At 44.0% G+C, this 24193-nt stretch overlaps 1 protein-coding gene across 3 annotated transcripts in view; it reads right to left on the reverse strand.

The window, feature by feature from the left end:
• FHOD3 (formin homology 2 domain containing 3) overlaps positions 1-24193 on the reverse strand; it is a 509790-nt gene that overhangs the window by 282345 nt on the left and 203252 nt on the right. For all 3 annotated transcript variants that reach the window (XM_037806361.1, XM_037806363.1, XM_037806362.1), the window contains exons 4-5: positions 13127-13194; positions 6643-6748 (exon numbers count right to left, since the gene is read on the reverse strand). In XM_037806361.1, the coding sequence (XP_037662289.1) occupies positions 6643-6748; positions 13127-13194 (174 nt within the window). The remainder of the gene's footprint in view (positions 1-6642; positions 6749-13126; positions 13195-24193) is intronic.

Below are 24193 nucleotides of genomic sequence, written 5' to 3' on the forward strand. Positions count from 1 at the left end.
CTTTCATGGTCTTAAGACTGTAACTCTGTAACCAAATAAACCCCCTTTATAAAAGCCAATCCATTTCTGGTATTTTGCCTAATGGCAGCATTAGCAAACTGGAACACAATGGTTTTCAATTCTCAAATAAATCAAAGATGTCTATGTCAATTCTTCCCAAGTTAACTGACATATTTAACACAATAACAAAATTATAAGCACCTTTTTTTTAATGACTAAAATTCATCAATACGAGTAAGTGTGCCCTAATCACCAAGAATGACAAAGCTTTCAAAGAACGACACCCCAGGCCTGGGGTCAGTGAGCAGAGGCAGGACCTCTGTCAGGAGTGTAAATTCACATGGCCTTTCTGGAAAACAGTCATTCAGAACCAAGATCTAAGTGTCTGGAACTTCTCATCAGCTACTCCATACCTAGGACTCTCACCCCAGCAAATACCCAAAGAACTCATGAGAGAGTTACATGTACGAATAGTTGCAGCATTGATATCACAGATTAATATTACTAACAGCATCAGAGCTATGATTCCATCCTTTATTTAGGCCTTTCCCTGTGCCCTTTCATCCTCACAACACTCTTATAAAGTATAGGTTATCTTACTTTTACAGATGGGGAGGCAGAGGTTTAAGGAGGTTAAAAAGTTGCGCTGAGGTCTAAGAAATGGCATCACAGAGCCAGGACAGGGGCATGGTCCGTGGGCTTCTGAGGCCACGCTGTCAAGCCACGTCTGTGCCGCTGCAACTGGTGGCCATTCCTCACAGAGCCATGACGGACAGCACATGTAAAGGGGACTTTTCATTTTTGTAAAAGACACTCAAGACAAGTGTGTAGAAAACACTCTTTGTCCCTGGTTAGTGGGAGCCTGGGTAATTTTTATGTTTTTCCATTTTTATGCTGGTTTGTTTTTCATATAATGTTCCTAACTTTCACAAGAAAAATTATAAATGCTATTTCTACTTTAAGAAGGTACCTATACCAGTTTTTATAGTTTTCTTTTTGGCGTGTCTGTCTTAGGCCGCCTGTATTCCACAGGCCTTGAAACCCTGGCCTTGCTGTTATCACATTGTGGGTTGGACCAGCAGCAAGTTTCCAACCAGAATCTTCTCCACACACTCTCGCCTCGGTCAGCAGCTCCCCTTATGCTCAGCCTCTGCTTCCCAGGCTTGGCCATCCAGACCATCGGTCACCACTGCCCATGTGGTGACAGGGTTTTCTATCTTTAGAAAGTCACATAAAGGCTCGGGTGGAGGCGGCGGCAGAGGAGAATGCCAAGCACTGTGGTTTCTGAGAATAGTCTGAGGGGAACTCAAAACTTATTCTGTGTTGGACTCAAGCACCAAGCTTTAAAGTGACATTCACAACCTATGCCCAGGTAGAATAAAGCTGAGCTCCTCTAGTTTAGATAACTAACTCTCATGTCACAGACATGATGGCATTAGTCAGAGTTCTCAAACAAATGCCTAGAGGGGGAAAGAGGCCCAAAAAAAAAAAAAAAAAAAAAAAAAAAAGTGGAGTAGCTCAGGGGTCACACAATAGGGAGTGGCAGGGACTGCGGTAAACAGAGCCCATATGCCCCAGGTAACGGGACCAGCTTCTACCAACTCCAGCTAACTGTGGCCATGCAGGAAAGAGGGCTCGATGTTGGTTTGAGCCTTCAGGTTTTCAAGAAGATCCAGAAATCCTTATTTTTAAGTCTAATTTCCCAATTTTAAATGTTCATAACTATTTTTAAAATTTTAAATACACTGGATGAGGCAAACAAAATTCAGCTCCACAGGCTGCCAGTTTGCACTAGCTGGTGTGCATCCTGATTGGCCTCGGCTGCTGTTGCAGTGACCCAGCAGGAGGAGAAGGGCTCCACCCTGGACACCGGCCTCAGCCCACCTGGGGCTGGCAATGCCACCGGGATGCTGGGCAGCCTGGCCATGCGGCTGCCGTGATTCACCCCTGACATCCTGAACAAGAGCAGAACGCACTCCAGGAAGGGGCAGGGGAGGCAAGGCTCCCTCCAGCAAGTCGGGGTGTAACCTAGGGCAGGTATAAGGAAGAGAGAAGAGGCAGGCTGGGAAGTACAGTGGAAAATAAGTCCAAGAGCCAAGGACCTAGAAAGAAGTCTGGTTCTGCTCCCCTCTCCTCACCTTGGTGACACTTTGCCCCCTTCCCACCCTCCGCTCTCTATAGTCTGAGCTCTGCTCTCCCCCTTTGCTCTGAAATGCCAAATTACAAACTTTTTAAGTTTTTCTGGGATGGAGGATGCTGCTTTAATTGCCATCTGATTATCCTGTATCACTAACCCCCTCTACCATTATAAAATTTTTCTATGCTGTCTGTAATGTTTCTGTTTCCAGTAATGTCAACGCTGACAAAAGCCATCTGATGCGAAGTCCTGATCCTCATTAAGAGATCCCCTAATCTGTGCTGCATTTCTTTTTTCCTCTAGCGGAATGCAGTTCAATGATATTTGGCAAGGCACTACTATTCTCTGCTTTTGGTTTTTCCAAAGGCAGCTAAAATCTGGATTTTTTAAGAAAATGTCAAATCTCCCAATTTTTAGACACAGATAACCACTAAAAACTTTTTAGACATATCATGTGAGCAAACAAAATATCTGCCATTTTCTTCTAAAAGGAAAATGAATTAAATGAGTTCTAAGATCTTATCTAGTTCTTAATACTCTGATATAGCCTGGAGTGTTTTATGAGTAATTGGTATTTTGGCTTTAGGTAAAAATCATAAAATCAAATTTCTTCATATAAAAACTAGCTCGTACGATGCCGTTTCCCTTGAGGTACAGCCAGAAAGCACAGCTAATCTTACCATTTCTACTTATCTCTCTTTTCTCCCCAAACTACATCTATATACAATTTCTAAACATATAAGACATATATGTGATACAACACATAAAATGCACCATGTGCATCTCACAGGGAGCGTCTTCAGGGCAGGGTTGAATCTTAGCTTCATTGTCACATCCCCAGTTCCTGGCATGGGGCAAGATACACAGCGGAGGCACAGTAATGTGTGTAGAAAATTTAAGTTCCCAGGAATATGGTACTCTAGCTCCTATACTTCAATGAGAATAATTGTGAGGTACAAAATTCCATAGTAGATTTATACTAAATACTGGCTATCATGAAAAACTTCAGATCATTAGCTATAACCATCCAAGAATAATAAGTCAGACAAATATTATTTTTACATGTTGTGCAATTAAGACCTCTTCCCAGCAGCTGACTCACATTTTTGGAGAGCACTTGGCTATGCCGTAACTCAAAACCTATCTTTACCTCTCAGCAGATACATCCTCAACTAAAAGCAATATATTCCAGGGCCTTAAAAAAGAGCTGATGGAGAACGGAGTACAAAAATAAAGATAAATTAAAAGCGTTCTAAAAGCAGATGTGGGAAAGCGCTGGGTTCTCCAAATGCTCTCAAGTCATTCGGGTCTGCAGGACTGAAATGGTTATATGCAACCAAGTCCTGAGGTAACTTCGCGAAGGGCAGCTTCTCCAGCGCACTATGACAATCAACCCACCTTATGGTTGGGCAAATAAAGAGGCTATATAAAGGGAGTCCTTGATTGCCAATGGCAAGTGGCTGCTGGCTGCTGATCACAACCGTAAAAGGGCGACATGAGAAGTTCTTCAAAGTCATGAAACAAGTGGGCTAGGAAAAGTGATTGTTTCCTTGTTATGAAACCACAAAAGTTACATACCACGAAGCCTGTCATTCACATCCCTGAGAATGTACTTTCCTGGCATGGTGTTGGGTCAAATACATCAAAATGTGCTGATGTTAGTGGGTGGTACCCTCATTCCCAGATCATGAGACTTGGCTGATGTGGGCCTGGCTGCACAGCTGCCTCTGTCCAAGGCACAAGACAGGACGTCTCATAGTGACCGACACGGGAGTGGGCACCTGCTCGTTTTCCAGATAACACAGTGGACTTCCTGGTCTCCAGTAAATGGATACTACATGAAAGCAAAATATGAAGGCACAGCCCTGGCAGGGACAACATGGGGCTTTCCACATTTCAGGAAGGGCCACCTGCAGCAAGGTTCTCACCTCAGCAGCATTTTCTGCAGGGACACAGAAGCAGCAGGCAGTTGGCAGAGCTCTCCCCTGGCTGCACTTGGGCACTCTGATTCTTAGGCATTTGGTGGTTGCATTTGGCACCTTTCTAACACAGATCAGAACACTGAGAATTAATAAGCCACCGGGAGCTTACCAATAAACATCTGCTAAGGTAGAGAACCTAGTGGCAGTACCCTAGGCCAACATAATCTTTCACTGCTGGGAAGTACAAGCCACACAATTCACCACTTGTGAAGTTTGTACAGCTGTTGAGCTTCATTTGCCACCTCTGCTGCCCACCCCACCCCACTCAAGGATGAGGCACTTGCAACAGGCTACCACACTGCTGCCCCTCTAGAAAGGTCTTTATTAAGCTGTGCCATAAGTTCTCACTTCCTGACTCCCTGTACCTGGCAGACACTGACAACTCAAAGTCTCTCCTCTCTCTCCTCCAAGTCCTCACTGTCCCAGCCTCCCTTGCAGCTAGAGGTGGTCAAGTGACCCAGTTCTGATACGTGTGAGGTCTGCTGAGGGCTTCTGACATTTTGCTTTCTTGATAAAAGGGGACTCAGCTATTCCACTCTCCCAATGCTTTCACCAACAACTGCTCCATAGAAATGTTCACATATGTTCCTAAGTAAGGGTCAGAAGAATAAAACACATGGTAATCGTAATGCTTTCAGTTCTATAGTGTATATGTATGTGCTGGGGATGACTTTTTTTTCTTTTTTTGGTAAAGCTAAAATGATAATATGCTTTAAATATATAAACAAATAAATATAGTCAGTTTGGACCTATATCCAGAATTAGACATCTGTAGGTATATTTCCTTCCATGTGGTTCAGCTCATGAACATCCATATTGTAAGTGACCTGGGGAATAAACTAGAGGAAGTTCTCCTGCCCTTATTTCTATGTATTCTTCTATTCTAGGAGTTGCACCAGTGTGGCTGAAAATACAAGGATGAGAATCAAGGCTTGCTCCTGTCTCTTCAGACAGAAAGACGCAACACAGCAGGCCAGATAGTTTATGGCTAATTTTTCTACACATAACATACCATCCCACAACAGTTTCCGTATAAATGTTTGAATTACATTGAGGGCAGAAATTACAAAGGTCATCAATAAAGCTTCATCCCTGATGACCTGTCACTGATATCTACTACCTGCCCAGGAAAATACTGCAGGCGGACAAAAGGGGTTGCCTCCCCAGCCTTGGGGACCCAGCAGCACAAGCACCCAGAGCAGCAGCAGGAGGGGTTGCAGAACTCTCTCTCTCACATTTGGCATTAATCAAAATGAATGAAAACAATTAACACTAACTTGAAAATGCATCCTTAAAGGAAACAAGCCATAAGATTTTTTTTCTTTTGCTTTTTACTGCAGCTGGTCTCTAAGAGTGGGGAAAGAGGAAAGGGCACAGAGAGTCAGATATGCTAGATAAAACACAGAAAATAAAGAACAATCCCCAGTGCAAAACAAGACAGGAACTACATGAGACTCTTTCATTTTGTCTGTCTCATTCAATTCAAACCACGGACACTGGATGCTAAATCATGTTTACATGTTTTTTTCCTTCAATCTAAGAAAAAGAGGGTGTTCTCCTTTTTTTCTTTTCTTTTCTTACATGAACACCAAACACAGGCATACAGCAGGGCCACAGGCATACAGCAGGGGGGCAGCAGAGCCCTGTCCTGCCTCTATGTGCCCCAGCAGCCGGGCAGGACCTTTGCTTGACCATGTACTGGGGAAAGTGGCTCTATTAGGCAAAACACTCATCCTCTTTCAGTCTCAATTTTTCCAATGGCAAAATGGAGATAATTATGCAATTTCTCTTTTTGTAGGTTAAAACCATTGATAGCAGCAATTTCATGTGGTCCAACGTGATAATTCCTGCCTTGCCTATTCAGAGTTTTTTATAGGATCAAATAAAATTATTCCTATGAAGGTGCACAGAAAAACTAACCATAAAAAGTACTTGCTGCATGAACACAAACGATAATCAGTGTTTCAAACACAGCAAGTGCCTAGCTTTAAAAATGAAATTATGGATGTAGCATTTGAGGACAACCTACGTGGGAATCAATCACTCATTAAAACACTAATTCCTGGGCCCACCCCAGACCTATGGAGTCAGAAACAGGGGCCACCGTGAGGAATGGGCTCTTTGACAGCACCCACATGATAACTCAAATTAGAGAAAATACTTTTTCCCAAGAAATAAAGCAGCCTCTGTGGTTCTGGGTGTGTCTGCTGCTGAAAGGAAGCTCTCCCCTGGCCCACTTAGCGTCTCCCCCTCCTCATCAAATAAGAGAGACTATAAGGAACTTAGTGAGTTGTCAGTTTTTCCTAAATAATGTGTTAGAAATTATCAAGTAGTAAAACTAGCTCCATTACTAATCATTACTGGGAGCTGTTCAAACCTGTTGAAGAAGTCATCTCTTGTGATAGGATGTCTCTACCAATTTACTCCTGAATCCAAATCTTTTAAACACAGTATTTAAGTTTGTGAAGGTGAACACAGGCCTCCCCTTGAGGGGGGTCAACCACACACCCAGTCACGACTTACCCCTGAGGATGTAGTTCTGATAGTTCTGATCGGCCTCTGCTCCCACTTTAATCAAACATGTCAGACCTTCCGCCATTACAAATTCATGCACCAAATCCTTGTCATCCTGGCAGGAAAGAAAAACAAAAGACATCAAATTCTGTTCCTGCCCACTCCTCATTCAGTTTTGTTAAAACTGTGTACAAACCTTTGAAGCCAGAACTACCCTTAAAGATTCTTCCACTCTGTTCAAATGAAGTGTGTCAACTGTTGCTGGAGGAGTCTCACAACCAGTCTTCACACGGTTGTTCACCAAAGACCAACCACTGCCTCTTGGGCACCCTAACAAAGATGTACTACTCTGTTTCTCATTCTTCAAAAATTACTAGGCTCTACTCCCTCATGGGACTCTGTGGACCAACCACATGAAGCTTTGTTTTTAACTACAGGAAACATTTGATTGCCACATAAATCATCAAGGGAAGGATTCAAAGTCACTCATGTGTCCCAAAAGAAGGTCCTCTAGGATGCTGGTTACAAAAAGAATCTTACTAATAGCCTCTGAGCAGGCAGTCTCTCCAGCATCCGGCAAGCAAGGCCCTTTACCTGGAGCTGCCTCCTTTCCTCAAAAGATCTGTCTCTGTTGTCTGGCAGATCTGACCCCAGAAGGCAGGACAAGGCACCTCGGTGGTCAGCTAATGCAATGGTCCTCGGAGTGAGGTCTCTAGATGGGAATTCGAGCCTCACCTTGGAATCTGTTAGCAATGCAATTCATCGAACCCCACCCCAGACCTGGTGAACAGGAAACTACTGTGGGCCCAGCAATCTGTGTTCAACAAGCCCTCCAGGAGATGGAGGCAAGGTGCTCAGATGGTTCTCACCCCAGACTCCTTCACATTAGAATCACTGGGGGGGAGGGGGGGGATGGCTTTTAAAACAAACAAGGAGCAGGACCTACCCAGAATGAATTATTCAGAATATCTGGGGTGGAGCACAGATTTTGCTACTAAACTTCCCAGGTAATTCTAAAGGGCAGCCGATTTGAAAACCACTGCTCTAATTCTATCCAGATAAAGACACCAAGACTAAAGAGTGGCAAAAAAATTTTGGCCAAGATGACCTAATCGTTGCAGCCGGCCCCCAAGCCCTCTGACCCCAAACCTAGTAATTTTTCTGTAGTTCCCAGTTCTGTGAAGCTCTACAAAGAGGTTTCTTTTCCAGCACCATTTTAGAAGATTTCCTCAATTGGACAGTGCCTTGTCTCAAATGTATCTAGGATAAACCCAGAACATTCACCATAAATTATAAAGCAAAAATAAAAAACCTCAGTGATGTAAATAGTAGAAAGCTTAATGGAATAATGAAAGGTTATTATTATAGAAATAGTCAGCAACCATGGTTTATCTCCAAAAGAGAAAAAAAAATTTAGACGAACTGGCAAAACTCTCCTGTCCCTACATGAAATCAGCGCCTTATTTTGATTTTATAGCATTTTCTAATTATATGGATAGTAGACTTGAGTTAAATATGGGCAGGCATAGCAGAGGCTCCCTTCGAACCGAGAAAGCACTTAATATTCTGAGGGGGCACGGAGGGAGTGGGGAGGCAGGCTTGCACCCTAAAGGTAATGAAAGACAGCTGTGTGAACTCAGACAGTGCAGATAATCATGGCCTTGGAAGAAAGAAAATAGGACAATATCATGAGTTTTTGGAAAATTACTTTACACTCATGTAAAGAGGAAATAAAAAAATAATTCTCTCCCCATCCATATCCTTTTCCACCAGCATATGTGAAAAGTGAACATTTAGATGAGCTCATGTCTAGTCAGAAAGTTTTTCCAAGCATGTAACAAATGTTTATTACTTGAACTAAAACTAGATTCATGCATGACTTCATGGTGAAAAAGTGAGAACAAGCTCTCAAGAAACCACTCAAGCTAATCACTAGTATTAATATAGCAGAGAATTTATTGTCTGGCAAAAGCATTAGGGAAAAACACTGGACAAATGTGTGTTTATAAAAATAATTCAGAACCTTACTAGAAATTATGCACATGTGTAGATAGGGTCATTAGGAAATACTTATTTATGAAAAATAAGTTGAGACGGTCTTCCAAATTGGCAATGTACTAGATTTTAAATGTATATCCCAAGGATATAGGCATTAATGATTTTTTTAAAACATTGCCTTCAGTCTCGAATGAAATCAAAATGTTAACACTAGCTAATAAGTGATTGAGGCATTTCAAGTTCATCTATGATAGCTATGCATTAACCTGACATCAATTATTTTGATGCTTCCTATCAGTACTTAACGCAATAGTCAAGGAATATTCAATGTAATCCAGATGACCAATGTTCCCATTTTTCAGGCCCTTACAGTCCAGTTCCAAGAACCTCCATACCTATCAACACAAGAGGTGTTGGAGATGCACACCTGTGTGGTAAGGGATGGTGGTCCAGCCAGCTGTGCCTGTGCAATCCATTCAGGTCCTATTCACTGCTGCCCTCCCATTTAGTGCTAATTTGTGCACGTGAGTGTGGTCTTCCAAACAGATTATAAGCTTCTGGTAGCAAGCACCTTCTTAACATGTCTTTTAAGTCCCTCTCCTTGCCTACACAGTGCCAACCAAGGCTGCTCAAAAATATCTGGTGACTAAATAGTAAAAATAACTGCCCTGAGAATTCAGAGAACAAATGCTATGGGAGTGAGCTTGGTGAAGGGATTAGCAATAAGAGGCTTAACATGTTTGTTTTCCTTTATTTTTTTTTCTACTTTTTCCATATACAAAACATTTACAAAAGAAGGCAGGATAGTTTAGTGAATCCCATGTTCCAATCAACTCATGGCAATCCTGTTTCATCTATAATCCTGCCCTTTTTCCCCAATCATACTATTTTGTAGCAAATCTCAGACAACACATTATTTAACCAATATTCTAGTATGTCTCCCCCAAAATATAGAAGTCTTGAAAAATATGAACCCATAATACCTAAATTAAAAACCAAAACTTTATTATCAATTGTCCAGTGGTCAAGTTTCCAACTGTCTCACAAATGTCATACTACTTTTCACAGTTTGTACTAAGATACAAATAAGATCCACATGTGGTAATTAGTTGTTAAGTATGATGAATTAAGCATCTTTTAATTCATAGGTTTTCACCATCTTTTTTTTTTTTTCCTTGAGATTTGTGTGAAGAAGCTAGGTCATTTGCCCCGTAGAGTGGCCTGGAGTCTTGATGCAGCTTAACATGGGCCTCTGTCCTGGATAATCTGTTTTTGGCTTCACCACAAGCCAACAAAATACCCATCAGTGGGTATTGGTATTTCCATCAGGAGGCATGCAATGTTGTAACTCATTTTTATTATTTCTGCTTGTAATTCATTTCTATTATTTCTGCAGCTCTTGATAGTCAACATCTAGATCTAACTACTAGTTCAATAGGGATTGCTAAATGGTGATATACTAGTTCTATTATCCTTTCTAATGTATTAGCTAGAATATTTCTGTAAACAAAACTTCCTTTCAGCCATTGTTAATTATCCTAAAGCTCATACAGGAAATGTTAGATTTTTTTTAACTACCAATTTTCAAAATAAGCTGGTTCAATAACATCTTCCAATGCGGACCAGCCCATTATTATTTTTAGTATCATTATGAATTCATCAATTCAAAAAATTTATGTGTTTCAAATAAATAGCAATTATAATCCTGATTGATGCTTATATCGTCCCATCTTTGGCCAGCCAGTGGGAGACCTTTCAACTTGCTCCTGAGTTCTTTCAGCAATGACCCTGATTGCATTTGATAGCTTCCCTGCTATCTGTATAATAAAATGTTCCAAGTTTATTTTATACATTTCCTTCTCCAGACGTGGAATTGGCCATTTCCCCAAGGAGTGGCTTCTTTTTGGTATTTTAAAACCATTGTCTCCTGCTGGGTGTGCTTTTTGCTAGTGGCTTAGTCATTGCTTCTAATCTTTTTCAGTGGACTGAGCTAGAAATGTTTGTTTGCTAAGATAAAATAAACCATGGGCTCATTCTGACTCTTCCAATTAAATTCAGGAATACAGAGTTTTTTTTAAAACTTAACCTTTTTTTACCTTTCATCTTTTCTCCCACACACCAAGAATCCTAATTCTTAAGAACTCTAGGAATGAGAGAATCAGAATCTGTCTTACACATACCATTCTCAAAATAGCAATACCAACACTATCACAACCACTGAGATGACTGTTAACAGTAAGGACCTTTGGGTGGTCCTTTTCGGTTTTAGGGTATATCCTACAAGGGTGAACAGTCAAATTACAGTGTCTTCAAGTCATTTGGAATAGCTCCTCTCGGTGTGGTTTTGCCACCAACTGGATAATCAATTAGGTGAGTGCAGATTTATAAGAAGTCAAAGCTTTACAATGGAGATAACAGGCAGGCTGAGCTACCTAAATGAATTAGGTTGAGGAATGGCATGAACATGGTCCTCTAATAGTACCTTAAGACTCCATCCCAACTGCAATCGAGGCTCTGAGTTAGAGAGGAAGAGGATGTAATGTAGGATTAGGAAGTTTTTGTTTTGTTCTGCCAGGTAACAGAAAGACACAGATAGATAAATTAGAAGTGGAACTTGGGGACAAGTAGCATAGCATTTACTAAATTAGAGACAAGAAAGACACCTGCTAAAAGATTATTCAATTCACCCAGTACATTTATTGTTTAGCAGTACCAAAGATCCAGCAACGAAAACCCAGGGAGCTCATTGACTAGTGGACTCAGACAAGTGCCCAATAATATCTTAAGTTCTACACTAAAGATAAGTGCAAGCCACTTTAGGGGCACATGGATGGACCAAGAATGGCAAGAGGGGGTCATTTACAGAGAAAATCCCCAGCATATGAAAATCTAAAGACATGGAGAATGATGTGGGGTGCCCACGTATTCTGTGACAGAAGCAATGGGTCCAAGGGCAAAGGTGCAGAAGAGAGCAGGCGTGGCTTGAACTTAGAATGCAACTGTGGGTAGAACTTATGATGCAGCCAAGGACAGAGAGGAGGGCAGCAGAGGCCAGATCAAGAAATTCAGGTGTAACCCGGAAAGCAACATGGAAACAGCAAGTGAACGACTTCCTCAACTCCCTCCAGGAGGGGCTGAAAACGGACTGAGTGGGGGAGGGGAGAAGCAGGCAGTGCCTTGGACAGCTGCTGCCAACTTTCCAGGTGAGAGAAGAAATGGCCTGAACCAAGGCAGAGAAAGCTCTAACCTACCAGGCCAAGTGTGAGGGAACAGTGACATGCCAGGTTCAAACGTGTAGCCATCAGAAGGAGAGAAAAGAGAACTTGTCTCCAGAAATGCGAACACTGGGAAGGGAATGTCTTCTGGGGAAAAGCTGAGAGAGTATGACTGAATGAGTTTAAGGAATAATGGGACAGGGACATGCAGATGGGATGGATTTAGGGCCTACCTTTTGGCCTATCCCATCTCAGACAGGCAGAAACTGATGATGGGGACAGACACTCTGGCTACAACTATCACCAACAAAGTAAATCTTTTAAGCACATGAACAAGACAAGAACAGAAAAGGAGAACATAGCCTGGTGTTCAAAGTCCTATCAAAAAGGAACGATGAACCTAAACAAACACAACCTCAACATGAATGCCATCCCTCCTTGAATCCAACTCCTCATCCTGCCCAGGCACCATGGCCTCCTCCTCCTCCTCCTCCCCCAGCTCTTTGTCTTTCTCCTCTGTGGTCTCCCATGGGTGAGCATCTTGGAGCCTGTCTGCAGGCCTGTTCACTAAGCTCCTGACTTTCTTGGGGTAGAAACGGAGAGCAGGCTCAGAAGAGAAGAGAGAGACCCGAGAGAGATGTGCACTGTGCACCGGGAGACGTGGCCACAGCAGCGTGGTTTATAACAGCAAAACACCAGAAATAAACCAGAGTGTCTGCCAATAGGGGAATGAACAAAACAACCAGGGGGCTTAGTCAGTCATACAACAGAATACTCAGAGCTGCCTCGATCATGGTTACATCTATCCCAATCTCAACAAGCAAGCTGCAGTAGAAACATGCAACACAATAACATGTACATAACGTCAATACAGAATATCACATATTGCTGGTGAATATGAACCATTAGTATGGAAACATGCTCGTGCATGATAAACAAATGCCACATTTGGCAAAGAGGGGACCTGGGGACAGGAGGGGAAAGAGGGTGGTTGGAAGAGGGGAGCAGAACACAGGACTTCAATTATATCTATACTATGCTTTTCTTTTAAAAGGTCTGAGGAAAATATGGAAAAATGTTATTTGATAAAATTGTGTTTACTTTTTATGTTGAAAAATTTCATATGAAAATAATCTCAGCTGATAATCCAGCTTAATTTACACCGCAATTTTAAAAGATTTTTCTTTTGGTAATCAGTAAACAGTATAAACTTGTCTGTATCTAATTATATAAGCAATGCAAAAACAAGACCTATGGGGTTTTTTTGTTTTGTTTTTTACCTGAAATATCTGCTTCAAGGAGAAAAGCGCCCTTCTTAAATCTCGTCCATTGGAGTTATATAGTTTTTCTGAAATAAAGAACACAAATTATAAAATTAATTAAACTGACTCACTGAATGATAAAAACACAAAAATTATTCGAATGACTGAGGAACTGCCACTGCAAAGATGACTAAAATAGATTCACTTCTTTTAGGATACAGACCTCACCTCCAACAGGATAAAGAATGCTTCAGGTGCAAGTCTGGGCCGTCAGAGGAGGGAGGGAGAGAGGACGTTCGCAATGTAGAGACTGATTCCCAGATTAGCACCCTCAGCCCAGCACCTCCTCTCTCTAGATCTCTATTTCCAGCTGTTTATAGACTACCTCCCTTGGTGGCCAGCTAAACCCAGAAAACTAACACAGCCAAAACGGAGTTGCTCCCTGCACCTCCACTAGCACTCCCTCCTGGTCTTACAGCCAGCCCCTGTACCACCAGGCTTTCTGCACTCAGGCTCGGAAAGCTAAGGTGCCTCGCCTTCTCTGGGAGGGTTTCCTCCAGCACACCAGCGGGGCCAGGGCCTAGAGAGAGCTGAGGGCAGCAGGATGGCGACGGCCCTCTAGGCAAGACACAGCCCCATTTCTGCCTGTGGCCTCCTCTCTCACTCAAATCCAAGAACAGGTCCTGACCCTGAGCAAGGAATTAGCATTCTCTGGCTAGAGACTTAAGCAAACTTCCAATACCCCATTGTTCAACCAGTCACAGTAAACAACATACACTAATTACTCCAGGTATGTGACGTGCTCTCCAGAGGTCCCAATACAGCAGGAGAGACAGAAGAGTATGACTCAATAACTAGTCAACCAATGGCATGGAGCTACAAGGGGATAGAGACACACAGGAAGAAGGGAAAGTCCAGCTCTCTGGGTGTACACAGGATGCCTGGAGTCGGCAACTTGCTCAGCTTCCCAAACTCCATGCTTGGTCCTGACCCAGGCAGCTCCCGTGTCTAGAGATGGGTTCCTGATACCAGATTATCAGACCTCCCCAATGTAAATCATTCAACAAAAATTTACTGAGCCCCTGCAGGGCATTGTCCCAGGCACTGGAGGTACAGGAGTGAAGAGTGGAATTGTAGAGAGCATAGACGAAGTGATGGGGCTGCCCGCTTTCCAAATCTGGTGTCACTACCTTCAAGATGTATGACCCTGGGCAAACTACTTTCTCCCTCTAAGCCTTGGATTCCCCATCTGTAAAGGAGAAACAGACAACAGTAGATTTTGAGGTGGAAAAAATGATTTTTACCTTGAGTCAAATACTGATTCGATGGAGAGGAATGTAAAACTTAAAGTGTTTAGATAGAACAAAAGAGCTCTAAGCAATCGCATGCTGGTGTCCCGCCCCTCTGGGCTTCAGTTCCAGCCTTTGGGGGGTTAGGTGCAGAGCCACACTCTCCTCTTGTGTGAATGGTATGGACGTGGGTGGAAGGGCTTATAGCTCATGCATCCATAACAGTGTTTCCCACTGCACCACCCTTGGAGCAGAAACTACGTCCCTGGGGTGATCACCTTTCCTTCCAGCTTCCATAGCTAACACCTTGGAATCCTCAAATCCCAGAGAAAAGGACTTGATTTTTTGCCAGGACCTCTTCTAATAAATAACAATGAAGTTATCAGATTAAAGCATGAGGCTACACAGACATAGCACAAGTCTACCCTGAAGGAGAGGGCAGATCGATGTTCTACCAAGAACATTGGTAGACGACACCAATTCCAGGTACCTCTTTGAAGGGTAGGAAGGGAACATTAAAATTTCTTAAGTACCACTAGATGACAAGGAGGAAAATGTCATAAGTGGACTCTCAATATCACAGTTACAGTGTCCTTTAGTCATCAGAAGTCTTTCATGATTTCTGATTCATCTGAATGAATATTATGCTTTAGCTGAATTGATTGCTACGTTTTATTACTTAGAGCTATAATCAAAATAATTTTTAAAATATACACTAAATATTAATAGAAAAACTGTAGCTGAGAATGACTGCTAATATTTTGTTTGAGGTTTTCCCTCTATATTTTTGAGGAATACTCATCTGTGGTTTTCTTCTCTTGTATTGGCTGGGACATTGAGGTAATGTTTGCCTTGTAACAGAGCTAGGAACAGTCATCCTCTTTTACTTTCAGAACAAGTTTGTGTAGACTTGGTATCGTTTCTTCCTTACATGGCTGGTAGAATTTCCCAGTGAAACAATTGGACATGGACTTCTCTTTGTTGGAAAGTTAACAACTATGAATTGAATTTCTTTAATAAATAGGAGCTTTCATGTTATCCATTTCCTCTTGGATGAGCTATGGTAGTTTGGGTCTTTCAGGGAATTTATCCATGTCATCTAAGTTTCCAAATATATAGACATAAATTTGTTCACAATATTCCCTTAGCTTTTGATGATTACAATCTTTTGTCTCATACCCTGATATTGGTAATTTGTATCTGTTCTAAAAAAAAGGTTATTTAGAAGTGTATGGTTTAATTTCCATATATTTGGGGATTTTCCAGATATATTTGTTACTTATGTCTAGTTAATTTTTTTCATGGCTAGAGAACATACTTTGTACGATATCAAGTCTTTTAAATTTATTCTGTTTGTTCTGTGGCCCAGAATGTGGTCTATCTTGGTGAATGTTTAGCGTATGCTTGAAAGGAATGTGTTTGATTATGACTGGCAGGACTGTCTATAAATATCCATTAGATAGTTTTGGGGGGGCCTTCTATATTCTCACTGATTTTCTACTCGTGCTATGTGTTGAAACCTTTAACTGTAATCGTGCATTTGACTGTTTCTCCTTTTAGTTCTACGAGGTTTTGCTCTAGACACTTTGAAGTTCTCTTTTGAGAGGCATGTAAGGATTGCTATGGCTTCGTGGCAAATTAATCTTATTATGTAATGTGTCTATCTCTGGCAATTTTTCTTGATTTAGAGTCTACTTCTCTGATAGTAAGATAGCTACTTTCAGCATGTCAATGGTATATCTTTGTTCCATCCTTTTATTTTTAACCTATCTATGTAGACTTTTACAGACAGCATATATTTGGAACTCGTTTTTTATCCAACCTGATGCCCATCTTCAGTTGGTACACCTTCACTGTATATTCAACCTCCAGAACAACATAACTGACTTCCTGATGGCATCAGAGCAGAAGACCTCGGGGAGGCTTTGATGGCAAATTTGCCCTTTGATAAGGAAAAATAATTTCCATATATTTGGGGATTTTCCAGATATATTTGTTACTTATGTCTAGTTAATTTTTTTCATGGCTAGAGAACATACTTTGTACGATATCAAGTCCTTTAAATTTATTCTGTTTGTTCTGTGGCCCAGAACAAACAGAATATCTTTTTTGTAATGCAAAAAAGATATCTTTGAGAAGTTCCAAAAGATTCTCCCGCCCCCCTCCTTTTACTGGAAAGTGACTTAACTGAAACAAACTAGAATTTCTATTCGAGGACCGTGCACTTCCTATTCTTCATTTTTCTTCTTTGAAAATTAAAGACATGTACAGGCATTCATTTTATTTGCTTAAATAACTGTCTATTCCAAACAAAGCTGGATGATAATTCTTTCTTTTGTGCAAGAGAATTATCACTACAGACTTCTGGACAATATCTACAAACTTTAAATGTAGTTTTGTCTTTTAATATCAGACTCAAAACATCAACCATCCTATATAAGAACATTACATATTTTGGCTGAAATGTCATTTAAAACACTTTGCTTTTTTTTTCCCCCAAGTGCTTTAAACCCTGGTAAGGACTGTATCAGAAGTCATACCATCTGGCATCTGTTAAATTGTAACTTTTTTAAAATTGTAACTTGACGGGCAGTGAAGTTTCATTTTCATGGACAAGGACACCCTCTCCCGAAGTACTGCAAATCTTTGATTTTTCCATGCAACGAGCATTTTAACAAATGTCATGTGTTGGCTCCTATATCATGAGAACAACACTGGAGCCATCACCACAGTGCCTGAAACTAAAATTACCAAATACTAATTCAAAGCACTGATTTTTCAAAAAGACAACTCTAAGAACCAACACCATGTTGCAAAGTAAAATCACAGTGCCTAAATAAAATTCAAAATTGTCATCCATTTTTAAAAAGAATGGTCCCAGAAAACCTCTATGTACAACTTGACATGTTCTGTTGGTTCTTTACACATTTTATGAGAAACCACAGTTTATCTGGGGGCTTAGGAAAATCAGGGATTAAGGATGCCTGTAAAGGACATATAATTTGTCATTTCACAAAAGCAGCCAGACATTTCACCATGTTACACATCACACCCAGACCAACAGCTGCTGAAAGCCCTTGGATGTGGCTCAGGAGAGGCCCCTACAGGCCCACGCAGAAGGAAGGAGGCTTCCCTCCTACAGCCCAGGTCCTGGCTTCCCTGCTGCAGGGCTGGAGCCTCCGTGGGAGGTGGAGTCTGGAATTTAAATGTTGGGAGACACTGAGTTCAAGAAACTGGGGTTTCCATTTGTGTTGCATTCAGGCCTCACCATACAGAAAGCCAGACCCACCATAGCTCTCAGGGCCTCCCCTCCTTCAGCTTAGACTAGAGTGTGAGGGGCTCATCTAAGCTGGCCTGACAGCTTCCCAAGGGTATGCTTGACCTTGCTTTTGGGTCTGTTTTCTATTGACCTTCAATCACTCCTTGAGAAGCAGCCTGTATGTGCAGAGTTTAGGAGTGATTCTCAATTGCTGGTTGCATGGGTGCAAGGCCTCCTTGATGCAGGGTGACTGATAACCCTGGTGCTCTCTTGTTCTGCCAGTCACTGGAGACTGTGCTTAAGTATGGGTATGTGGGTCTCCACATTCAGGTATATGTGCACATATGGCTTCAGCCTGAGGATGGTAGAGCAGAACCTGGAGATCCTCTGATCTTCCAATTATACGCAATATATTGTACAGACTGTCCTAAAGGGTCCCAAGTCCCAAGGGAAGGAATTCCAGATGGGCCTCACAGGGTAAAAATCAGGCAATGCAAAAGAAATTAAAGACTCCATATGGGAGCAGGAGGAGGGCCTGGAGTCCACCCTAAGCCAGCAAGAAGGCAGTTCCAGAAGCTTCACCTGTAGGTTATGCAAACTTCTCCCACAAGTTCACAGAGGCACACCCTTCTCCTCATTGTCCACCTCGGTTATGAACACATACGAGGGTGGAACGGCCTAGGAGAAGAGAGCACAGGGAGGAGATGGTTCCTGCCACCCAAGCCTGAACTTGGGAGCACAAAGAGCATCAGGGAAAAAGTGCCCGGGTGAGTAAGAAGTGGAATGGAGTCTTTTCCTGGTGAACAGCAAAAAAGCACAACAGTAATACTCAAGGCAGAATAAATGCCTCGGCCAAGTCTTCGCTTCCTACCTTCAGACAGACACACACCTCTGCTCGCCTCCACACGAAGCCCTCGACGCTGTTTCCCAGACAGCTTCCAGGCTGCCCCTTCCTGATGGAACCAGAGCTTGACCCCAGGATTGCCTTGGAATCCCCCCTCTGGCTTCCAAACCACGGCCACGTGCCGGCTCAGCTGCCTTCATGTTCCAGAGAACAACAAGTCTCTCCCCCCAGAAATGGGGGTCAAACCTGGAAAGATGCTCCTGCCATCACCTGCCCCGGCCCGCCCAGCACAACTGCTCCCCTCGGGCACCCCCTCGGTCTGCTCCTGGCGTCCTGCGGGGCAGAGCTCGGGCACTGTCGGGGTGTCGTTCCTGCCCAGACACAGACCACGGGGCTCCGCAGCCGCAGCCAGTGACGGCTACAAAAGGGAAGCAAACGGTGGCAGCTGCCACAGTTAACAGACACTATTTAATTTGGAACATGGCACACGTGTATTTTTCTACCACATCTAGATGACACCTCAAAATATGCAACCTGTTAACAAAACAAAACAAGTGCAGTTTACATGTCACCGTTTTCAATTTTCTGATGCTGACCTTGGGTATTCATATATGAGTCCTCAGTCTGGGTCACAGGGCCACCCCCACTCTGTATGCACATAGCTAAACTCAGGTTAGAGTCCTAAAGGATGGTCATTTCCTTGAAGCTTTGTGGTTGCCAGGTGAGAGCTGTGCCAAGCAGGTCACCGGAGCATAGCCCCAAGGAACGGCCGGCAGCACATGCGAGTCCAGCTGTGGAAGGGCCTGCGGCAGAGGCAGTGCCGGTTCCAGCAGCCTGGGGGAAGCTGTCGGGGCTGGTGACACATGTTATATTTACGTCAAGCACAGCTCATGCTAGGTCAGTCAAGGAACGAAGGAATGCATGCATTTATTCTCCCACCTTCCTTCCCAGTTGGTTCTGCCTGGGGGGCAATAATCTGGGTGGCTTTAGCCTTTGAGTAAGGGGAAGTAGGAGCCTACATCTTGTGGGGACAAAGAGTCTTAATCAGAACATTATTTGTTAAAGTCTTTCTGACTGCCACCCCCTCGCCTTCTCTCTACATGTTTCTTGCCTTTTATGAAATATGTTCCTTTGATAGATGCAATAAATGTATTACTCTCTAGTTTACAATAACAAGGAGTAGACGGCAAATTAATTATAGGCCACTGAGGCCTAATCCTGCTTTGCCATCAGGAAACCTCCCATGTGGGCCACAAATATCGTTGCTAGGAAGAACAGCCTAAGGCATCCTCTTTTTCCTGCTCAGCCACAAGAGCACTGAAGAAAACTTCAGTATGGGGGGGGTGGGGAGGAAGGATGGACACCAAAAACAAAATTAAATCAAATTTACATCAGGAAGAGACTGGGGAGGGGAGGGGCCAAAGTCCCCTGGAAAATCACTCAAGGAACGTGGGAGGGGACGACATCTAGAATGCCAGGCTTTCAGGCCCTTAAACCTCACTGACTTTAATTCTTACAGCACACCCTTCTCTCACCAAGTGCCAAACACATTAACCAAATGCTCCGTGAGAAAACTTGGACCAAGACCCCCAGAGCCTCTGCTGGCCAGACAGCAACTTCCCTCTGTGTCTTAGGCCACTTTAGAACGTATCACATTTTGAGAGGAGATGATTCTTAGGAAAAACGCCCATGTCTACATTAAAAATCTGTTTTCACTAGCCACAAAGAATCCAACCATCACGATTTTCCAGGTGCAGCAAAGAGAAGAGGGCACCTCATTTGTCCAGCATTCAGCTACGTGATATTTGCTCTTCAGACTCACTAGAAAGAGCTTGTAAAGGACAACCACCGTGAAATGTGACAAAGGACAGCCTCTAGAAAATCCACAGCTTAGCTGGGATTATGCCATTTTCCCCAGCCAAGAGGCACACAGCCCAAGTTACTGTCAGCACTGAGCGAGTCAAAAGAATTCCACCCTGGAAATCCCTCTTGTGAACCCAATGTGCCACCTGATCCCCTGAGGACCAGGGGGTTCAGCCCATGTCACCTGCAACTGCTGCTCCATTAGCACACGCGGGTGTTTTAGGGAAAGAGATGGCATGGTGAAAATTCTATCTTTCAGCGAACATATTGCTTGGCCAGACCTTGGAAATCTTTTTGTCCAGTGACTTTCAAGCTTTTTATAGTCACAGACTCATTTGAAAATCATAAAAGTTCTAGACAAGCACACAGGAACACAAAATGCCACATACAATTTCAGGGGGTACTGTACCCTGAGCTTTCTGCAGACTTTCCAGGGATTCTTTGGACTGTGGGGTAAGAAAACTTGATTGAACCCAACATCTTCATTTTACAGGTAAAGAAACTAAGTCCAGAGACATGAAATGAACAGCTCACATCAGAGTTGCTGGCCCCAGTGCCAAGATTAGAGGCTTGGTGATGGTGGGGGTGAGGGTGGGGAAGGGGTGGATGTAATTGAAAGTGACTAAAGAATGGAATTTGCTGTATGTTCTATTTTTACAATTAAAATAAGGTAAACTGAGCCACTGAGACGTGTTCACATCCTAACCATTGACACACATGTCCCCACATGAATTCAGAGACAAAACACGCACCTACAAAAGCAAGGGCTTTTGTTCTGGGGAACATCTATGAAAAGTCTGACTCATCACTTCTTCCTATGGGGATGGTGGTGAGAAGCAGGGGCACCAATTAGCTGTGAGGCAGCCCATTCAGCCTGAGGATGCAGAGGCTAGTCCTGAGATGAGGATGTAAGACCTTGCTTAAGAAGGCCCTGTTTAAACCCAAATTTCCTTGGAGTGGAATCCCCTTTTAAATACTTATTAGTCACCCAATCCTTACAATAATCCTTTGCTGATTATCAACTAAACCAGCACAGTGCTGGGCATTCGAGTTACTAAAGTAAATGCAGGCAGTCTCAGCCATCAAAAGAGTTTTTGGCCTAATGGGGGGGGGGGGGGACAGAGACATCCCCCAAACAGTGGCAATGTCATATGCAAAGGGTGATGGCACACGAGGGGCCCGAGGAAGGAGTGGCAACAACCCGTGAGCCTGGGGCTGGAGGGTACCGATTCCGAAGAGGTAGCACTGACCAGACTTCGATGGCTAATAAAAACTGACCCCATCGAGAAGGGCTGAGAAGGGCCCTGAGGAAGAGAAACAGCAGGTGTACAGCTAGAGGGCGGCCAAAGGAAGCAGAATGTCCAGAGGGCAGCCACCTGAGCCTGGTCAGTAGGTGAAGCACGAGAGCCACCAGGCTGGACACCCAGGGAGGGTCCACAGCAGGAGGGGCTGCCCCATGCCAGGCTGCAGAGTTTCAACTTTATGTCACAGGCAGTGGCAGAGGGCTCTGGAGGATTTTAGCAGGGAAGGAATCTGATGAGACAGGGTTCTGTCCAGTTTGCTACCAGCACGGCCAGCCAGGAAAGATGGATTGGAAGAGGGGGTAGCTAGAAACGGGAAACCAGTTATGGGACATTTTGAGTAGCCTGGGCAAGGGGTGATGGGTCTAGACTAGGACACTGAGGATGGCAAGGGGTTGATTAGAGAGAAATGCAGGAGATGGAACTGACAGAACATGGGGAACAAAGATCTCCCAGATTTCCAGCTTGGCCGACTGGCTTTGTGGGGAGGCCACTCCCTGAGAAATGGGACATCTCTTCCAGCAAGCACAGCCACTGCCTGGAAATGGGCCCTCTCCTAAGACAGCGTAAAGCTGTCCTTGACTCTTGGGGCCTTCCTGTCCTGACCTGGAACAGTGTTTCCCAGCTTCCTCCACCTCACCCCTTCCCTGGAGGCTCCTAGAGGAGCCTCTCCACCCTTCCAACCCTCTTCTCTGAATTCCTAGCATTCATACTCACCATGCAGGGCTACAATGGCTTTTGGTGATTCTCTCTCTATTTCAGTTGTTTCTTTTTTTACTCTCCACATCAGCCATTATCACTGTTTCCATAGAGTCAGTGTCTGTTCAGATATTCCCAAAGCGTTAACGATCCTTGCAATTCTACTCCCTCACCAAATGGCGAGCTCCTTGATGGCAGGGATGAACTGCTTACCTCTATATTCCCAATACCTAGTACCTGAATAAATGATTCATTAAACGGCCAACTTGACTGTTGGGCTAGAAAGAATCAAAGGAGATCCCACATCATTCAGTTTCCCAATGCCCACAACATCTGGCCTGGTCACAGCTGTACAAGTTAGCAAAGCCTAAGAACATTCTGGAGTCTTGCCCTTCTCCAACTGGGCCCAGGTCCCCAAAGTCACAGCCCTGCTCTGCCAAGGGCCAGGGCCCACACTGCCAAAGACGACGACACGGAAACCATATCCAAAGGTGAGCCCGGGGGGAGTGAGAGGCCAGGAGCCCAGAGAGCGTGAAGGCACGCTGCTCTTTACAAGCCCTTCTGCACACAGAAGTCCTCGAGCCTGGGACTCTGCATCTTCACTAGTCATTGCTCCGTGTACTCCCTACACCAGAGCAGACCCTCATCCACGTGGTTTCCCTCTAGCCCCTGGCAGTGTCTGGCAAGGGGTTGGTGCTGGGTACAGGGACCTGTCAACCTGGAATCCCTGGGAGAGGGTCCATGGAGGAGTTTCGGGTACATCTACTCATATGTTGGCAGCACGGGTTTGCGGCCTTCTCTGCATTCCCAAACAGCCGGGCACAAAGAACTTTAAGGACCCTGGACATACCAGGTTATTCTTTTGTAGCCTCCACCATGCAATTCTGACTCCTTCCATCCTTCCTTCCTTCAAACAACCACTGTGCATTTATGTTTCCAGGGCTGTGCATGGCAGGGGAGGAAAAAAGAGGCCTCTTCTAGGTTTTACAAAACTCACGGCAGTGGAGAACACAACCAGACAACACAGAGGACAGCTCAGCACTGCAGAGCCTGGGTTCAAGAGGACCACTGGGGGGTGCCAGACATAGGAGGACCCCCTTGAAATGGCAGACAGCTTCCAAGGAGCTGCTGATCAAGAGGATGAAAGACTGAATTTGGTGGTTATCTGCAAGGTTACCTGCCTGACCCACCCAGCTCCACACGCTTTCCAACTGCCAACCTTGGGACCCACTCCCCTGACCCACCCTTCCTTGTCTTCACTGAAGAAGGAAGCCCGGGCAGAGGGATCTTTCTCCAGTTCTGAATTAGCTTTAGGATTCCTATTTTCCCCTCTGAACCTGAAGGAATTGGTTAGCTTCTGGGTCCCAGTTAAGCACACTTCTGCCTGCTCCCATCTCTTTTCCTAAGTTGTCCCTTCTCAAAGGCAAAAAGGCCAGTCAGCTAGGACAGGCCACAGATGAACTGAAATTCTGTTTAATACATGCCTGTTTTCCCAGGATCAAAGAATGTGCGAGAGAAAAGGGTGCGCAGAGACCCTCCACTCCTCCCTCCGCAGACAAGTTAACCGCCCTGCCCAGCTCCAGGGAGCCCACGGACATGTGCCAAAGGGGTAAGCACCATGACAGGCCCCTTAAAAAGGCTGCTGGACCTGGGGTAATCAGATCATTAGCATCTGAAAAGCAGGAAAAACACCCTGAGCAGCCAGTGGGGTGAGAAAGCAGGTGATGCCATTCACTGGTTCTCCCCCATCTGCCAGGCTACAGGTCACTCCCCCTTTAGGCAGGCCCTCACTCTACTTTTCCTTATTCCTGTGTCCTCTTCTCCCCTAAG

The sequence above is a fragment of the Choloepus didactylus genome, chromosome 16, assembly GCF_015220235.1.
Source record: "Choloepus didactylus isolate mChoDid1 chromosome 16, mChoDid1.pri, whole genome shotgun sequence".
Lineage (NCBI taxonomy): Eukaryota > Metazoa > Chordata > Mammalia > Pilosa > Megalonychidae > Choloepus > Choloepus didactylus.